This window comes from Eufriesea mexicana, unplaced genomic scaffold (assembly GCF_001483705.2).
Source record: "Eufriesea mexicana isolate 0111107269 unplaced genomic scaffold, ASM148370v2 scaffold572, whole genome shotgun sequence".
NCBI lineage: Eukaryota > Metazoa > Arthropoda > Insecta > Hymenoptera > Apidae > Eufriesea > Eufriesea mexicana.
Window position 1 is genome coordinate 1,072,386 of NW_016908738.1, and position 19,367 is coordinate 1,091,752.

A 19,367-nucleotide genomic window follows, 5' to 3' on the forward strand; every position below is an offset into this window, starting at 1 on the left:
TACGTCCATGGGCAGATGCCCTCGACCACCCCATAGTCATATGCGCGGCCATAGAGTACGGAGAACACCGTATGGTTTCCCGTGGGAAACATCACAGAGACCTATCGATCCTGTGCATTTGTTACATGACCTTTTTCCTTTCTTTCTTCCTCTTTTTCTTCTTTTAATCTTAATGCAGTATCGAAATAAGAAATTCATGGTATTCATTTTGATATTTTGGATATCTGCATTATTTCATTAATTTTATTCGCAGAATTATCCAAATTGTCTAATTCACATGACCTTCGTTTTCCCTTACTTCCAATTTCATCCTCTTTTCGTAGAAACGTACACAAATTCTGAAAAAAAAAAACTGAACTTCTTTTATCTCCTTCCATAAAAAGAGAAAAAAGTAAGAGCAAGAAAACGTTAACAAATAAAATTTTTCTAAAAATATCTTTATCGCCATATAACAAATGAAATCGTTATTTTTAAAAAATATAAATTATACCTTGTATATAAAAGCATATTGAGAGTTTACTTCATTAGTATGTACAAACAAAAAGAATGCAACATCTTTCTTCAATATTCAACTCGGATGAGTTCTTGCATCATGTCGCAAGTTTCACAAGTCTTGTGGATCAATGTTCGTCAAAAATTTCTTTTAAACGCACCTGTTTCAGAACGGGGTCACGCTTATCATAGTCACGCGCACTGTGTACTAAAGTTTAAGATACCACCTTAGTAAACCATCATTTTTCTATCCATATGTGTACATACAAAAAAGGTATATTCTCGTTGAAATGAATTCCAGGATGCTCTGTTAAAGCAACTAGTGAGCAACGCTGAGCAACTAGGGACTGGACTTCGATGGGACACTATAGCTGGGCACTTTCCAGACCGTAGTGATGTCCAGTGCCAACAAAGATGGGCGAAGGTTGTGAATCCGGAATTGGTTAAAGGACCGTGGACGAAAGAGGTAAATTGGAGAATTCAATTTTTATTGAATACTTCTTTGTAAAGGTAAACCTATGAAAAATGTAAAATGTGATATTTCAGTTATTATAAGTAAACTTTCTGAAATTTGGTATTCAGAACTTTGAAGATTTAAAAAATATAAGATTTTAAACGTTAATTGGTGATTGATGTTTGAGATGTACTTTCTTCATAATTAGGAGTCGTTCTGAAATTGTTCGGTATAGTAAGATTGCATTACAAAATTTTTTAGATGACCAACTAGTCTGTTAGTTTTATAAAAACCCGTTACACTCTTTTCACCCACCGAAGCCAAATATATTTAGTCGAGGAAGCTTTTGAATAATAGGTTGAATAATAAGTTTGAATAATGTAACGGTTCTTCGAAACTTTCCTTCAGAATCAACATTCTCATCTTACTCAACAACTCATTTAAATCAGTGGTTAATACGTTTGATATTTTAGTAGAATTTCAAAATCTAGTCTCAAAATGCCCTTGCAATATTTATAATACACAATCGCAGAAAAACAGTAACATGTGTGCTTTTATATCTACATTAGAGGTACCTTCAAACGTCTAGTAAACAAACATTGGAACGGTGTTTCTTCTGTTGACCATTAGATGTCACTAGTAACTCACACTATGTAGAGCCATTATTACCGCCAATAATAAGAGCGTCCTAACCAAACTAAATTCAGCACAGCTAACAAAACCCTAATCTGAATCAATTCTCTCGAAAACACTACAAAGTCCTCATTTTGTCGTCACCATGGCTTAAGACCAGGTTTCTTCAACTTGTCCAAAGCTCGAAGGTTCGAATTCATAACGGCACGGCCCTGCACAGCACGTACGCCTACACATAGCGAAGGCAAGGCTCTCTTTCTCTTCGTCTGTCTGCCGACGGTCGCCACGGTGGGGTATGCAACAAGAAAAAAAGCTGTGAGAGGTCCGCGGAGATGCTGCGTCGTCGTCGTGCCAATGCACTTGGCAACAGCCAAGGGCAAGTAAAACCTCTGAACATCGCGTACACGCCGTCATGGAGAACCGCGTTGGTGTGCACCTGATTCTTCATGGTATGGGAGCATCCTCGTTGCAACCTCTTGCTCTCTGTCCTTTCCTCTCCTTTTCGTTGCTTCTTTCCTCTGTGCACGACAATCATCTCCGCGTGTGTTCTCTTCTCCTTCCTTGCTAACGCCTTCTCGACCTACCGCTTCGTTCACCGCCTCCCTTCGACTCTTCTCCTCACCTTCGAGAAATTACTCGCGAGTTGAACCTGCCTTCCGGTGAGAACTTGCCCGATGGAGACTTTCACGGAGTTTAGTAACGTTGGGGGATAGAGTGTTGCATTTAGTGAGGTACTGAAATTCTTTGGAAAAAGTTGTTAATGTTTGGATGAATTATGTTTAATATGGCGTTGATTCGTGTTGAATTTAGGTTAGGTAGTCTGTACTAGGGTTTAGTAACATTCGGAAATCTAGATGTCGCATCTGATGGAAGATTAAGACTTTTAATTTATAGGTTTCATAATGTTCTGAAAGAAAATGGAGATATTTGTAACATCAGAATGATTTATATTAAATGGATATTTCGGAATTCGGTATTATGAGTGGTATATTGATTGAAGTTCGAAAAATAATATAACAGGAATTTTTATAGTCAGTAATTATATTAAACATTATACTTTGAGCAGGTATAGGATGAAATGTGAAATTTATCTTCTTATGAAAAAGTCAATCATAGTTTAAGCCTTCTAAGCAATTTATTTTTTTCGTAGAATATTTACAGTTTAAATATAAATAAAAATTTCAATATTATCCATGGCACAATTGAAGAGAGGAATGATAATTACCAAAAAGAAAAAATATTAAAATATTAAATTGTAGAAAATTAAATAAAATATTTAATTATACAAAATTATAAGAATTAATTTTACTGTTCTATCAATAGATCATAAGTACTTCAGTCATTCAATGTACTGATGACCGGTGATATTCGCAGGAGGATGAAAAAGTTGTAGAATTAGTGGAACGATACGGACCGAAGAAGTGGACGTTAATTGCGCGACATCTGAAGGGTCGTATTGGTAAGCAGTGTCGAGAACGATGGCACAACCATCTGAATCCAGGTATCAAGAAAACAGCGTGGACCGAGGCGGAGGACAGAATTATCGTAGAAGCGCACCGCAGGGTAGGCAATCAGTGGGCAAAAATAGCAAAATTACTGCCGGGCAGGACGGATAATGCGATCAAAAATCACTGGAATAGCACTATGAGGAGGAAATACGAATCTGAAGAGGGTAGATCCACCACTAGCACAAGAGGTTCTTATCAATTCGTTAATTTTATAATGTTTCAATTTTCTATATCAATACGAATTTCGATTCAAAATAAAGTTTGAGATTTCCAAAAGAAAATATCGATTTAGCTTAATGATTCAAAATAAGTGTATTTTACTAATGAAAGATTTGATAGAAGTAAATATGTTTAACAGGAAGAGGTAGAAGAAAAACCACAGAATCATCAGCGCCCTCTAAAGACAACCTGTGCACAGAGGAAGATATCTCAGGTCAGAGTCGTCTAAATACAGCGTCTAGTAATGACAACGCTACAACTCTGACCACTGTACAGCAGCATAATTTGGGCATTGACCAGCTGGACTGGACTAAGACTTGGGATAATCAACAGAACAATCAGACTTTTCAAGGTCTCCTGAATCTGAATGAACGTTCGCGCAATAACGAATCTCGGTTGGATTCACCTTCAAAAAGAGGAAGCTCTTCGAAAGTCAAGAGTGAACAAATTTCACCCTTTACTAAGTATGTCATCAATCAAGTTAAAGAAATAATAGATTTTTTAAGAACAATGTAGAACATTTAGCTACGTTTACTTTTGTAGGTACTTTGACTTACAAATCCAAGGTGAAGAGACCAGTTCAAAGAATTGTGAGATTAAATTAATGCCTATGCCAAACCTGGAAGAGATATCAGGTACGGTAACGGAGAAAGAAAGGAGTAGTCCACCTCCGATCCTCCGTCGACGACGAAACATTCAAGTTCTTCAGCAGCGGACGGAAACCCCTGACAGTGTAAACCAGCATGATTACTTAATAACAGTCCACCAACAGCAACAAACTGGTGACACAACCCCATCCACACCCATCAAACAACTGCCATTTAGTCCGTCACAGTTCTTGAACAGTCTGAGTCCTGAAACTTCGTCTTGGCCACGGGCGAGCACTCCTAAAGGTAGTAGTCCTGGTCCACTAACTACACCACAACCCACTGGTCTTCGACGAAGTCAAAATGGTACTTCATTTCTTTCAAGTTTTATTTGAATAATAATATTATTATAATAATATAATGTTACTATATTTTCATTACAGATGGCAACACGCCGAGGACGCCAACGCCGTTCAAAAATGCGCTAGCAGAATTAGAACGACGTAGCGGCGCGACTACTCAGTTACCTGCCACCCCCAGTCGCCTAGATGCGCTAACCGAAATCATTAAACAGGAAACCGATCGTGAAAGTCTAGCAGGGACTAGTACTATTCTCCAGGACTCTGGTTATAGCACGATTAGGCGACGGGGTAAAGAGAATAGTGCTCCTGGTGGAAAGAGAGCGCGCAAAGCTCTCTGTCAAGCCTGGGCAAACGCTTCTCAGGATAATTCCGAAATGAGTTTCGTTGTAGAAACACCCGTAAGTTAAACATCAATAATTAAAATTATTTTATACTATTAAGTTAAATCACCGAAAATTAATTAACTAACATATTTTATGTTATATTGCAGAGTAAAAGTTTGGACACGTCGGTATTGTTTTCGCCGGCATCCATGGCATTGGAGGATAGTTTCCTAACAGCAGGAACTAGTCCTGTAAAGGTAGAAAACCATGTCCATACTCAAACACACATTCAAACTCAACCAGCCCTATCCTGGTATTATTCCCGTACCAATCGCCTTTAGACACGCTAGCCGGCCTTTTCTTAACTTTCTTATTTTAACACTTTGTCTTTTTCTTTCCTACGTCTTAATCAATTTTGCCTGCCTGATTAACGTTAAATAAGTCTTATTCCTTCTTTTTCTTTCTCTTCGATCTTCCCTATTTTTTAATTTATAACTAATTGTGAAACACCAAGGCGTGCGAGGAATTACTTAACTTTGCATTTATCCCTCGTAGTCTGATCATGGTTATCTATTCCATTTTGTTGCCCTGGTATCGCCCAATCCAAAGATTATTAGCGTCTTTTTTCTTAAGTTTTAAGTATATAATTATAAAATAACACGACTAACATTAATAACAACGTAAAATATTGATTTGATCTATTTATATGATTAACTTATTTTTGTTCTTTATGACAACGCGTATGCCTTCCCTGTTAAATTATTTATGTGTTTGTAATTACGTTTATACTTAAAACGACTTGTAATGATGGATAAAAGAATGAAAAACTTGGTGTTAGTTATCACTAACAATAAGTCGTGGAGGTATAATTTCCTAAAAGGAGCCAACACCATGAAGTACTTAAGTTATTTTTTTTGCGCGTATTACAGTGTTTATTTTTGGCCGACGTTCATTTGCTGTTGCTCTGCATTGTAAAGTTTTGAGTTACAAATGATAGTCGGTGTGTACAGTTAATCTTGTTTCGTTTTTGTTTGCTTCATTTTTCTTTCCTTACAATTAATGTTTCAAAAAATTAAGTTATTTGCTAAATCCATTTCATTATCTCTTTGTCTTTTTTGTTGACGGTTATTCGTGTAAATTATTCACGTACGTTGGGAGCGAAGTGAACTAGAAACAATTATCTCGGTGAAACGAATAAATTAATTTATTATTTATTGTTATATGACGTAAAATCCCATAATTACATAGAAAAAAAGAAAGAACAATAATACTAAAGTCGTTTTCATAGTACTACTAATAATTTTTAACATTGAAATGTAAATTATCGTAAGAGTAATCCTGTGCACAGCAGGTTAAACGCGTGTACGTAAATTTCTAATAAAATACTAGTATGTAAATGCTATAAAATGTATATTTAATACTTAATTACAAGACATAGATTGTACCGAAATGTTTTTAGCTTCAGTTTCGTCTCCCTACTCTTTTATTTATTTCAATATTAAGCAGAATATGGGTCACCGGTGACCCATGCATCATGGAACATGCTAATAATTGTTACATACGTCCCCGGTATATATATCCTTGTAACTCCTTCGTCCTTTGATTTAATCCCGAATTTAATCCCGCACAATTATATATAATATATATATAGATATATACATAAAGATAGAGTAAAACGCCCTTGTACAGGCCTGGCCTAGCGTACCAAAGTATCTTTCTTGTCCTTTCTACTATCCTGTCCTGAAAGTCGACAAGTCCAAAGAACAATTTTGAACAGTGGCTCTACTGGTCGTGAGATGCTACTCTCCGATTTGCAATCACGCGAAGAAAAAAAGAAAAGAAAAAACAAAATACAAAAGGGCTAGTCATTCTACGATAAAACGTAGTAGTTTCCCTAGCATGCGTGTGAAACGTACCCCAGTGAGAAAATACGAATACGTAAAAAGGGCGAGCTAACGTGCAGTCCCGTAAACCCTCGAATAAGCTTCCATAACCTCTTTGTTTTTCTCTGACTGTATCCTTTCTATTTCCACTTCTCTCTCACTTTTACTCTGCTCCCCCTCTCTTTTTCTTTTTTATGAATCTTTCAACCGTGACTTTTGAAACATTCTGTATCGACGGTAAAATTTTAATCTTATTAGTTATACATTCTTTTTTTTTTGTTTTTGAAAAAAAAAAAAAAAATAAAAGGATAAAAAAGAAAACTGAAATAATTTTCGGGTAAACATTTTCTAAGTGCGTTCTTTTAATCGCCGGCTGTAGCTAGTGTGTCTATCCTTTCCAGACTTCCCACGACTTTGTGTCCGTACAACGGAAGCCTAACGCCAAGAGGGCGATCACGTTCGACGCGTTCGACAGTCCCTGTTGTATCCTCAGCCCCCTGCCGCTTAGGCCAGTCAAACGCACTAAGGTGAGTTTTTTATTTGAAAATTGGTTTACTATTTCCTCCCTGATGTTGTTACTAGGGACAGAGATTTGATATTTTCGTGTCAAATTTCTGTTCTCGTCGTTCGGGTACTTAATTTTCATATATTGGAAAGACCTGTTGTGATCGGATTTCGTTTCATTCTAGGACCTTGTAATATTAAATAGCTTGTATAAAATAATTATTACATATATCGTATAAGTGTCGAAGTTAATTAACTTAATTTCAATATTTTTAATCTATTAATATCGAAAAATCTATAATTTTATTTTTATTCTAAATTTGTTGTAATTACAGTTACACTTGGAAGCACAATGGACAACAGTAGCATGTGGACGTACGCGCGATCAGCTTGAAATGACACGAGCAGCTCGACGATTTCTCAGTAGCCATGGATACCTGCCGTTGCGTCCTCGTTCTCTGAATTTCTGAAAGTCTTTCTACAGACGTAGAGACTCGGTCGCACTTCGTGGTACAAAAAACGCGACGTTGAACTAGTCGTAATTAGATCTATGCGGCACTTCCGTTTAAGGAATATGGCCTTTTCCTGTCAAATCTATCGGGCGAAATAAAAAAGCACAAGAAAGAAAATAGAAAGATAAATCTATTAGGCAATTTTACAGGCTGAATATGAATGCGTTATGCATTTGAATAACTTTTGATGAGTATATAATTGCGGATATAATATCAAGGTATTCTAATGTATAGCGCATGTAGAAGCAGTCAATATTTTTTTTTTTTTTTTCGTAATGGAAAAACCACGGTGCACCTGAAATTGCATCTTAAAAGGAGAGAGAATGTCATGCTTTACTGATACTTCTATTTACAATTTGTTCTCAGCGGGATACACGTGAAACGCGTATAAACCGCAGAAAGGAAAGCAAAGCAAAAGACACTTCTGCCCTTTTTTGCGAGTGATAGGAAATTGCTACTATGGTAATATGTAGTTAATGATGAATGTAGAAAGAAAAAGTGAATCTCATATTTTCCCATTTCCGTAAATATTGCTTGTTCCTGATGGGATACGTACAAATTATATGCGTTCACTTGCAATTTTTTTAAGGAACAACAGGAGTAGCAATATTTATGTAAAGAAAGTTACGTGTAGAGTATGATACTACATACAATTTATTTTGTACTTGATGCATTGCAAACCATCTACCATATAAAGTAGCGACGTCTTATCACGTCCGTATGAAAAGATAAAAGAATGAAATAATAGCCGGTTTATTTGATAAAATAGTATATATTATATAATATAAAACAAAAGCATTATTGCGGCCGTTATGTACAAAGAGCCTTTGTAACTGGTATTTAATTTACAACTGAATAATAAAGACGTGATGATAATCACACCAAAAAGAAACAGTTGGTAATATTTTTTTAAATCAGCGCGTCACACATTGTCGTAAATCTACGAACTTAGAGATGTTATGTCACAACTTCATTTCACGCATCGACTTTTCATGTTATACATTTCAGCCGAAATAAAATGTTCTAATAGATTCGTGGTATAGTAGTTGTTAATAACGATAACTTCAGCGTATATCAGCGTGCTACGTTTACGAAACTTGGAATGCCATGGAATGGACAAGACAAGTGCTTATGTGATCAACCGGTACATATATTATTACTCAACAAACAACAAGTTTGATGATCAATAATAACATCTCACAATTATGGTGAAGCATATCAAATATGCCTAACCAACTCAACTTCGTTACATTTGAGCTTCAAACATGGTACCCTACTATTTTAAACGTGTCTTCTCAGAGTTTTCTGCTCAAAGAAGAGCGTTTTATCTCTTATCGGGAGTCGAATTACAGAATATCTAAAAGTAAACAGTATAAGATTATCTAGTAGTACATACAAACTGGACACGATAGGATGATAATGTTTATGATCAATACAGTGAGCGTCGAACGTTACTCTAAGGCTCCTTCCATACACGCGTTTCTTTTACATATTCTAACATCATTCAGAATTTAGAATTAAAAATAAAACAAAAAAAATTGCATTATAATAGTAAATATAATAATAAAAATTAGTCAGCCAAACTGTATTCTTTATAGTTCGTCCTTCATTACCAATTGTACTATATTTTAACACTAAAAAATGATAAAGCATGTCTACTTTCTTAACCATTTAAGTAGTTAATTAATTTTAAAGGAAAATACTGCTTTCAGTTTGTTGAACTGCATTGGATATTTCTTTTTTTTTCGTATAGCAGCCAGAATGAATTAATATTAATACATTGATCCACTTTATACAATCAGAAGATTCAAAAATGTTGTTTTAGTAAGCAACATGAATCGCCAACTATTTGTATGAAGTGAGTTAAATATGTTAGTCTTATAATTTATATAGTCTTATAATTTTAATCTTACAATTTAAAAATCTTATGCACGTTTACTTAGTGGAAAAGGAAGCAAACTTTAATTCTTTTACTACAGTAAATATACAATATCTAGTATCGCTATTTATACCAATTATGTAAATGTTTGTCACTAATGAACAAAACTATTAACAAAATTAAAATCAATAATGTATTGTATCGAACTAAAAAAAAAAAAACAACTTCCTTTTTTACTAACCAAAATGAGCATTTGTAAACGCGTGCACTAAAAGATGCCAAAGCACAACATATACGCACATACGCACAACATTACGGAGTATACAATTACGATTGTTTTAGTTCACAATAATGGTAATGCTTGATAAAATTCAATAAATGAATGTCGAAGCCTGAAATTTCATAAATTGTTTCAAGGGCTTACGATACGGATTCATTTCATACAGTTTTAGAGAATTATCGTGTAAGGTATCAGCTTACATCACCCAACTATTTGAGATTCCCCCGCGCACTTTTTATATGCAGAACATTCGTATCAAGAAGTGACTCAAGTGATCTTTGACTAGATGGCGATCTTTTCGAAAATTGCGCGTACGATAATCCATTAAAGAATGCGTCTTATTAGTAATAATCTCATCGATTTCTATCTCTACATATAGCTGCATAATATAACATCGGGGAACTATGTGTAACAGATACTATAGAGGAACTCTTAGCTGTTGATTATAACAATAGCTAAAAGAGGGAGATTTTTTTCTTTCATTGACTAGCACTACCGGTACATGTTGATCGATTAGCATTTACGAAAAGATTGCATCGAAAGAAAGTCACACTCATAAAACGTTTAACAATCAGTTTGGGTACAGCGCGAGAAGAATTTAAAAACAAAAAGTGACACTACGTACCGTACCATTAATCAGTTACAAAATAAAAATTGTCGAGAATGTGTCATACTGTTTCACTTAGAATTACTATCGTGAAATGTACTTTCACGAAAAGAATCTATAATTCGTTCATAATGATTTGTATTAAAACGAATTAACGATTCAAAGCGTAATTATTCAATAATTTTCAGTGTTCCATGGTTATTAATATACGCGCTGACGATAATCAGTCGCTACATACAGCCTCCTAATAAAATAACGTCTATAAAAAGTTTTAAAACAATCAACAAAGATGTATAAATTTACTAAATAGAAGTAAAGAGGTATAATGCCAAAGAGGCCATTTCCTAATGTCTTTCTTTCTTTGTTTTTTCTTTTGGAAACGCTTAAAAGCGACACTTTCGCGGGAACGATTCACATCTTTTTCCCGTTTTAATACTCAGAGTTCTGGCATTACGAATTCTCTTCATATTGCTGGTACTAATTGTTTAGTCCAACGAATCTGGATCTGCTAACAATTTTAAATGATACAAAAAATAATTTATGAAAGACAAGATTTTAAAAAATATCATATAATATCATTAATATTTACCTGGAGAAGGAGATCCTTTGACTCTACAAGTGTTATAACTTCCACAATTTAAACATTTCAAACCTACAATATGGAATTTTACTGTTGACTCCTAAAACAATAAAAAAATTTAATAGTCCAAATTATTATTGTTTTTTAATCATATGAAACATATAATCCAAATATTTAAGATACAATTTCTATCTTTACCTCATGGCAGTCTTTGCACAGAATATCAACTTTATAATCCTTATACTCTTCTGGCATTGGTGTTGACGATACTTCCATATCTAAAAATCTCCATAGATCAGTCATATCCAGAAGAGATACTTGGCAAGTTGGACACGCATAATGTCCTGAATGTAACAATTCCTCAAAACACGTGCGATGAAGTAAATGGCCACAGTTTGGAATGTGACAGGGTATACGACTTGTATGAATATCTTCCAAACAGACTGGACAATTTGCATGAGAAACATTTTCTACACACTGCAAATATTAGGTAATGTATTTAATATATTATACACAATGAACACTCTTTATAGCTAGGCATGCAATATAATTTCATGGACATTTAACACAATTGTATGGCATGTTACATACCGTATGTCCATTTTGTAACTGAACGGGTAAACACATATTGCACTTGGCACAATGGAAAAATCGGTCACTACCGCCAACCCTGCATATCCCACAGCCATCGCAATGATACTGATTCTTGTCTTCGTCATCGAACAAATTGCACTCAAGACACGTATATTTACCGAACCGACAGTGACAATTTTGGCAAGTAGCTTGTACTGGTTGACGGGTGTCGCATAAAACGCATATTAGTTCTGTAACTTCCTTTCTGTTTACTGTATGAGTCTCCTCCTTATCGTGGCAGAACCGACACGTGTACACCTTGTTGCAACATGGTGTCTAAAAAAAAAAGAAAAAATAAAAGATGAAGTAAATGGTGACTTCTAAATGTGCTGCACATTTTTAAATTTAAACTTTCAATTAGGACAGTACAAAAATGTGTCATCAACGATCCTTATACACTTTAGAAAACGAAGGCCTTAGATAATAATCCAATTAGCCCCCATATGAATCCGTCCTTGATCCTTCACCCTTTCGATGCAGCAGACGTTTATAAACGTTCGGCAAATCCGTTATACAGTGTACGGTGAACGCAAATCAGCATATGGAGAATATGGTAACATACCTTCTATAGAACTAACTTTGCACGTGCTACGTTTAACAATAACCAAAAAAATAATTACGTAAATCAGATGAAGAATCAAATATTAAAAATTATTGACTATGTGCATTTTTATATTAAAAACGATTGTAATGATTTATTTACAAATTTTTTATGCAATACTGATTTAAGATTGAGTGTCGAAATGAATTATCAAATTCTTAATTTTATTATTGTACCGATTGAATCAAACATCGTAACAGATATCGATCATGATTATAGAGCTTTTATTAGATGGCGCACATGGTAGCCATTCTAGTATCCCACGTGCCATCGAAACATGTGTTATAATAGACGTTTAAACGTCTCTCCACAAATTAAATGTTTTTGATTTAGGTTGTTATTATAAAAATATTAATTTTGACCAAGTAATAGTTTGTTAGAATAACATTATTTAATGCAACATTCTATGTCCAAAAATATTTTATAATTAGTTATCAAATTCAAGTAATAAAGACCGTAAAGTACACAGTATGATATTTTAAGCACTTGAAAAATATTTAAATTTATAGGTATGTATCAACCTAAAATTTCATCCATTGCGGAAATTTTTAGCGTAATTTTTTTAAATATATTAGCACCTTTAAAAATACTAATCATACAAAAAATTAAAAAAAAGAGAAAAAAAGAATTTAAATACCGTGTACTTCTCCAGTAAGATGTAACGTACACAGCGTTTCCTCAATCGTAAGCCTATCTAGATTATTCACGATGCTGCTCTCTTGGACAATATTTGAGTAACAAAAATTTCAGTGTCTTATCTTTATGCGCTCAGGTAAATAAGGTGAGTCGTATAGGTAAGAAGCCAATGCATGTTCCACCAATAGATAAAAATTCAGATCTTTCAATTATTCATTAAAAAGGAATAAAAGAAAAACTGTAATTATGCCTTCCTTTTCTCAGACAACGCAGAAGCACTGGTCGCTGGCAGCAGCACACGACATTTGACTTATCGCGGCAATTGGTAAGCAACACTTTGAAAGAGGGCGTCTCGTTACACAACACATGGCTGAACTTCATCGATTTGTTTGCTGCGTACACACACGACGTAAGGAACGTGCGTTCGTATTTACACACGGTGAATAGAAAAAGCTCGTGTACGAGCAATTTCGGTGTCAGTTGTTAATTGTAAGACCGCTATGCGTGTCGTTTATTTTAGGAACGTTTACACTATCGATTATTCAGCAAGTTCAAGGGTACCATAAAATATCGAAATTACATTTTCGAATTTTCCAATTTATCCATAGAAATTTAAGTAGACCACTCTATGGATGCTATTCGAATTTTATTTATTGTTTTAGGCGACATCTGAAACGCTTTTTCAAAAGTGTAAGTTCGATTTATTGGTCGAATGAAGATTCATTGTAATAACCAGCAATAAATCGATAATTGTCAACCGTTAATTCGCAATGCAGGTTTCTTAAGCCCATCAGCCAATCAAATTTATCGTTTGAGTGATTTCAAATACGATTACACTCGCAATAATGCAATGCAAACGAACAAATAAACTATTAGTGACATCTGACATTATAAATTCACCAATATATTCGAAAGTCAAATTTGTTATATAAAAAATCTTAACAATCCTGCCTTCTGCTTTAACTAACTCGAAATACATACTCATAGGAGCGCTGTTACGCGAATTAATATAATTAACTGTTAACCGGTGACGTGCGTTGCTTACGACCACTTAACGGGCCAATTAATGATATACATAAAGAAGATCTATTGGCGCTTATTACATTGTCACTAGACTTGTTTAGAATTAAATTACAAAATTTCGATGAATATGTATGAACTTGTATGATGATACATCGCGGGAAGAAACTCGAGAGTCGACAAGAACGAAATCAACGCGAACCGTGACAAGTTTGAAAAATGGTTGACACAGAATGAAACCATAGTGATTCGCGAAAGAATTACAAACGGTATTCAGAAAGAGCACGCTGTTTCGCGGTTGAAAAGCGCAAACTGATCATTGAACATCTGCGTGATCAAAGCTGAAAACAGAGCGACACGCATATATGTGTATCCGTGAGATGGAAGGGAACCGACTCACGAAGACTCACCACAAACTTGGACTTTCGCTTGTAATGCTCGCAGCCGTAATCATCATCTGCCGTCGCTTCCAAGGGTTCCTCCTTCGACGTCGACGCACGTTCGGTCACGGTGCGCGCTTCGTTGTTATTCTCCATATCTCTCGATGATCCTAAATTCCTGCCTCTTTCTCCTCCGCCGCCTCCTTCTTCTCATCGACTTGCACGTCCTTTCCAGATTTTCTTGCGGCGTATCCGATTAACACCACTTGGCCACAGTTTGTTTGTTTAATTAACACGCTGGCGGCGATTCAAAAACGGCGGAAAAAGAACACCGACGTCAAACGTTCGGATCACGCGCTGAATAACAGCGAGCCAGAGCTGTTTATTCTATGTGAACACGGAAGCCGTCAACCTGAGCCGACGGGAAATGTTTCAAGCCTCGTGTGTCCAATCGTGAAGAGAAAATTGAACCGTGCCATCATCTGTAGGCAGCGTACCACACTGTTCTCTACGTTGCAATCGTTTTAAAAAAAGAATTTCACGGTTTGCTCCGGAGATCGTGGGATTTTCGTTGTACGTCCGATCGGAAAATTCGATAGCATTCGTTTATCTGTTACGAAACGACGTACGACCAAATAGCCATCACTTCTCGGTAATTTCAGAGAAAAACGAATCGATACTTGCTACTTCTGACACTACTCCACTTCGTTGTACTATCACCACGGTGTAATGATTACAACGGCAGACGACGTTCGGAAAAAAGGATGCAAAACTATGGCCGGAAGTTGTGACGACGCGACGAGGTACTACGACGCTTTCATAAGTACACATCCGACCCGCGAAGATTTAAATGTACTCGTGACAAACAATTTGTGTCATAAATTACTAACTTTTGACCCAATAATTTGTTGTGTAACTGTTCTTTATTACATTCTATAAAATATTTTCGCATGAGGTAGTAAATGTAAAAGTATAAATATATACATTAAAAGTAAGAGTTTAAAGCAAAGTTCTCCAATTGGTCTTCTATAAAGTAATAGTCAAATGGAATTTGTTTTACACATTGTTCGTTCTATCACCGATGATACACAACTCAATCTAAAAACTCTTTTCTCACTTTTTTCTATTAATTCATATTGCAATTAATTCATTTATTTATATATTACATGGATAAATTGAATTGTGCAAATCCACCAATCGGCTACCGTCTTTTTAATTAATATAGTATAAAACGTATGATAAATTATCGTTTTGTAAGGAACACAACATTCTTTAGTTATTAACAACTTAGCAACAATAATTAAATTTGAGTACAATTTTAACCAAATATTATTTTATACCATTTGTTTAAAATAAGTAACAAATACAAAATATAGAAACTTTGTTTCCATTATAGTGGTCATTCGTTTGTATGGTATCACTGTAAAAATGTACAGAGTAAAATGGTGAAAGATGGGTGTTAAACTGTGATGAAAAGCAAATTCGTTATCTCTAATCTGGGTTGATTGTTAATAAAATATCAATATCAGTGTGTTTCCTTAAGTGGCATTGAATCATTTATAATAATTGTGTAACACATTCATCAATGTTGAAATGAAGAAAAAATTCGTCATGTATGACGACTCTCAGAAATTATATGTTAGACTCACGCAGTTCGCCCCGCACGGGTTCTGCATTCTGTCGGACTAATGACCAATGGCTTTATTTGAGAAACGATACACAAATAAAGTGCTACTAGATGATACAGAAAAGTTGACAAGCGTCATTGAAAATGCAAAAACAATTGACGGACACACGGTATAGCGCATGCTTCCTGTGTATATTTTGACATTTGCTCGATAGAACATGAAGTTTACACATGAGTTTTCGCTCCAATCTCATGTTATTGAATTAGTAACGGTCATTGTTGTTCTTTATATAACATTTTCGATAGTATTCTTGTTTTAAAGATTAGATATTTCTAAATATTGTTGTTTTTCTACGAATAAAATTATTGTTGTTTAATGAACTTTCATATTTATAATGTGTTAAAAAAAATGATATATATGTTTGAAAAATATTTAAAAACTTATTCGGATGATAACTTGTATCTGCACTGAACTATGTAATATAGAATATAAATATGTTACATAATGTAGAATTACAAATTTTGAATATGTTTCTTATAATAATTTAGGAGTACGTGATTAGAACACAAAGAGGTCCACTTCCAGAAAAATCTTGGAGAGTTAGTAGACGCTACAATGACTTTATACAGCTCAATGCAACTTTATCAATATCAGGTATTGACCTGGCACTTCCTCCAAAAAAAATTATTGGTAATATGGAACCAGACTTCATAGCTCAACGTCAAGTAGCCCTACAGGTTAGTCATATTATAATAAAAGGATAACTATTAAGTATCAGTTTATTATAATTTTATTTTATTTGCCTTCAGAATTACCTAAACAATATACTAATGAATCCTATATTGGCATCGTCACTTCCTATGAAAAAATTCTTAGATCCAGATAATTATACAGCACCATTACATGGTATGATTTAATTATAATAATGAATGTAATAATGTAATTAAAAGTGAAATGTACATATGTTTAAGTAAATAACAGTTATAGATAATATTTTAAATATTAAAATAAATTTATTACTATAAATTATAAGTAATGAATTTTTGAGTAGATTTTCATATGCAGTTTTAATTTTCAGAAATAGCTCTGCAACAAGTATCACTAGCTTTACGCAGTGATGCAAATTTTGAAGTTTCTAAGGCCATTCCTGACATGGGATGGCGATTAAGAAAGCATTATTATACTGTAAAAAATCGTCAAAATCCTAAACAAGAGTTACTACTTGCATGGGTGGAATTTGGTCCAGACAAACACTTGCAAGACAAAGATATGCAAGGTGTTTTCAAAAGTTTAGGAACATTGAAGCATAATTATATCGAATCAATTGTCTGTCAACATGTGACAGAAAATGGAGCATTAATGATAAGAAATTTTTATCCCACGGGTACATTACGTGACATTTTGTGTGTGACTAAACCCAAACAACCATTTATAAAAAAGTATGGAAATCCAAAACAAACCAAATCATTAACAGTGCCTGAAATTGCTATGTATGGTTACCAGGTTAGCAAACTAATATTTTGTATTAAAATAATAGAGCTACAAATTATGGAACTAATTAATTGTCATTTTAGATTCTAGAAGCTTTAAGATTTCTTCATGAAAAGGGTTTACCATACGGACATTTACATACAGGAAATATTCTTTTAACTCAGAGATGTGCAAAATTGTTAGATATAGAAAATGGCCTTCTAGGCTTACCGGCATTTTATCGTCCTTATGTTGTACAACGTCGTAAACTTCATGCTACGGTATATTTAATATTATTTTATTTTTAGACATGTTGCAAATCTTTTAATATGTTAAATATATATCTACTTTTTATCTTTTATAGACTCAAGTAGACGTTTATTCGTTTGGACATGTATTATATGAAATGGCATTTGGAAGACCGCTGTTAGAAGCAACATGTGCAGAATTACCATATTGCGAAGCAACTCTAAAATGTTTGTTGGAAGTGATACTCTCACCAGAAGCCCTAAAACAAGATCTACCTACGGTATCGCATTTATCAGAACACCCGTTCTTTGAATCAGCAAAACACGCTGCATTAGCTGCTGGATCTATTGAAAGACCATACTTCAAATTGAATAGTCATTTGAAAGAAGCCCTTCACGAAGCAGTAAACAAAGCAGAACAAAGGTTAAAAGACGAACAAAAGGTAGCGCGTCATCAGAAAAGACTTGTCAAAGTACAGGAAATGATGAGTTCGGAAGAAGAGATGAAAAAACGAAAACAGAAACTAGTAAATATCATTATATTTAAATGTCATGTTAAAATGTTGATATATTTCGTCAAATAAAAATAAATCGATGTTTTTTTGTTTCTAGAAGAAGGAGCAAAAATTAGCACAAGAACAACGTTCTGCGAATCAATTAAGTGCTAACGGAATGAAACACGTAAATGGCAAGAGCCCAGAACGCTCGGACAGTCCCACAAGTACTTCTACGGTAACAAGCGTTGGGACCTTAACACCACCATCGCTGCGTAAGTATCAAACTAGTTCTCCAATAACTTTCATTAACAACTACCATTAATTGACCTTCCTAATTTTTATATTAGCTGGGCACAAAAGTTGATGGCGCATACTACGCTTATTTCTTTCACGTAGGTCGTATGATCACTCAAAGACTAATTGTACACATTCATGCATTTTCTCATTTACTCATCGCTTGGAAACATCACAAATGTATATAAATTATGAAATGTATATTTTCGGTTTGAGTTTCGGTTTTGGTTTGAGTATTTTACATTATAATTTGCTGTAAGTGGCGTTAACTGTTACATATTTTTGTAATATGTAAGATAATTATTAAAAGACTAAACATGGTGTAATCGTATGTGTCCAAGCGATGTTATAGATATTATAAAAGATTATAGTTTATTTAACTAAAGGTTCTATAGATGTGCCGCAAGATGATGGAGTTCCTGCTAAGAGTATTATACCACCACCTCCGTCACAGTTACCGCCACCTGTTGATGTGGCAAATAGTGGTTCAAGATTGACCAACGAACGAGCTGCTCTGCTTGGAAGTATTTGTAATTTTAATAAAACTAGTCTTCGTAACGTTGCCAATGGATATTATTGAGGGCGATAAAGTTAGATAATTTCAAGAAAATAGTGCTGGACGATTGTATTGATTTATAAAGAGAAAGGAAATGTATGACCAGAATCTATACCAAAAGGATGCTATTTTTTTTTATTGAATCATGGTGATATTTATAATTTTACTTCGATCGCGATACTTGTGAGATCTATATATATGTATACATATTTAAATACTCTAGAATCCTAAAATGTATATTGCATAGAAATAGGTAATCGTAAATCGTATATTTACATATAATGTATAGAATGATTCTATTTGTGTATGTTAGCGACATGAATCGTTGTTAGAATTGAGCAATATTTAAATATTATTTGTTATTTTTTATTCCTTGAACATCGTTCGAAAATAAAATCGAAATTGTAAAGGGATTAATTAAAGTATCAAATAATCTTTAAATAAAATGTTTTTTTTTCTATGTCATATTTGTACATGTATCATGTAAAGCATCATAATTAGTAGAAATTAATCTTCCCTTTAACTGTATTTAAATCTATGAAGGAAAAGTTGTTAATTAATATTATTTATGAAATAATATT

General features: G+C 34.2%; 3 protein-coding genes across 12 annotated transcripts in view; 2 read left to right on the forward strand and 1 right to left on the reverse strand.

Annotated features, from left to right (window-relative positions):
• The window catches only part of Myb (proto-oncogene like protein Myb), a 34,978-nt gene extending 25,824 nt beyond the window's left edge, over positions 1-9,154 (forward strand). For 2 of the 3 annotated variants that reach the window (XM_017897775.1, XM_017897774.1), the window contains exons 3-10: positions 794-958; positions 2,954-3,275; positions 3,446-3,770; positions 3,850-4,259; positions 4,337-4,653; positions 4,746-4,835; positions 6,863-6,988; positions 7,301-9,154. In XM_017897775.1, the coding sequence (XP_017753264.1) occupies positions 794-958; positions 2,954-3,275; positions 3,446-3,770; positions 3,850-4,259; positions 4,337-4,653; positions 4,746-4,835; positions 6,863-6,988; positions 7,301-7,435 (1,890 nt within the window). In that variant the 3' untranslated portion in view covers positions 7,436-9,154. Of the gene's footprint in view, positions 1-793; positions 959-1,720; positions 2,029-2,953; positions 3,276-3,445; positions 3,771-3,849; positions 4,260-4,336; positions 4,654-4,745; positions 4,836-6,862; positions 6,989-7,300 lie in introns of those variants that run through there. The other variant, XM_017897776.1, reaches the window with a different exon arrangement.
• A 471-nt stretch (positions 9,155-9,625) lies between these two features.
• Rchy1 (Ring finger and CHY zinc finger domain containing 1) lies at positions 9,626-14,891 on the reverse strand. 2 transcript variants are annotated; one of them, XM_017897855.1, is made up of 5 exons: positions 14,124-14,891; positions 11,415-11,732; positions 11,022-11,300; positions 10,833-10,923; positions 9,626-10,748 (listed from the first exon to the last, which is right to left on the reverse strand). In XM_017897855.1, exons 1-5 carry the CDS (start codon positions 14,247-14,249, stop codon positions 10,729-10,731), a joined length of 834 nt encoding a protein of 277 aa, XP_017753344.1. In that variant the 5' UTR covers positions 14,250-14,891; the 3' UTR covers positions 9,626-10,728. The 2 variants fall into 2 exon arrangements, with proteins under 2 accessions (XP_017753344.1, XP_017753343.1); XM_017897854.1 differs by having other exon boundaries at positions 9,626-10,751.
• A 645-nt stretch (positions 14,892-15,536) lies between these two features.
• On the forward strand, positions 15,537-18,956 carry LOC108545970 (PX domain-containing protein kinase-like protein). Of its 7 annotated transcripts, none has more exons than XR_001890117.1 (9): positions 15,789-15,890; positions 16,270-16,458; positions 16,531-16,627; positions 16,800-17,224; positions 17,296-17,472; positions 17,556-17,966; positions 18,052-18,208; positions 18,284-18,358; positions 18,626-18,690. XR_001890117.1 is itself a non-coding variant. In XM_017897853.1 (9 exons), the coding sequence occupies exons 1-8, from the start codon at positions 15,789-15,791 to the stop codon at positions 18,298-18,300; spliced, it is 1,575 nt and encodes a 524-aa protein (XP_017753342.1). In that variant the 3' UTR covers positions 18,301-18,328; positions 18,626-18,692. The 7 variants fall into 7 exon arrangements, 6 of the variants coding, with proteins under 6 accessions (XP_017753338.1, XP_017753342.1, XP_017753341.1 ...); XM_017897853.1 differs by having other exon boundaries at positions 18,284-18,328; positions 18,626-18,692; XM_017897852.1 differs by having other exon boundaries at positions 18,284-18,328; positions 18,617-18,691.
• Positions 18,957-19,367: the final 411 nt, after the last annotated feature.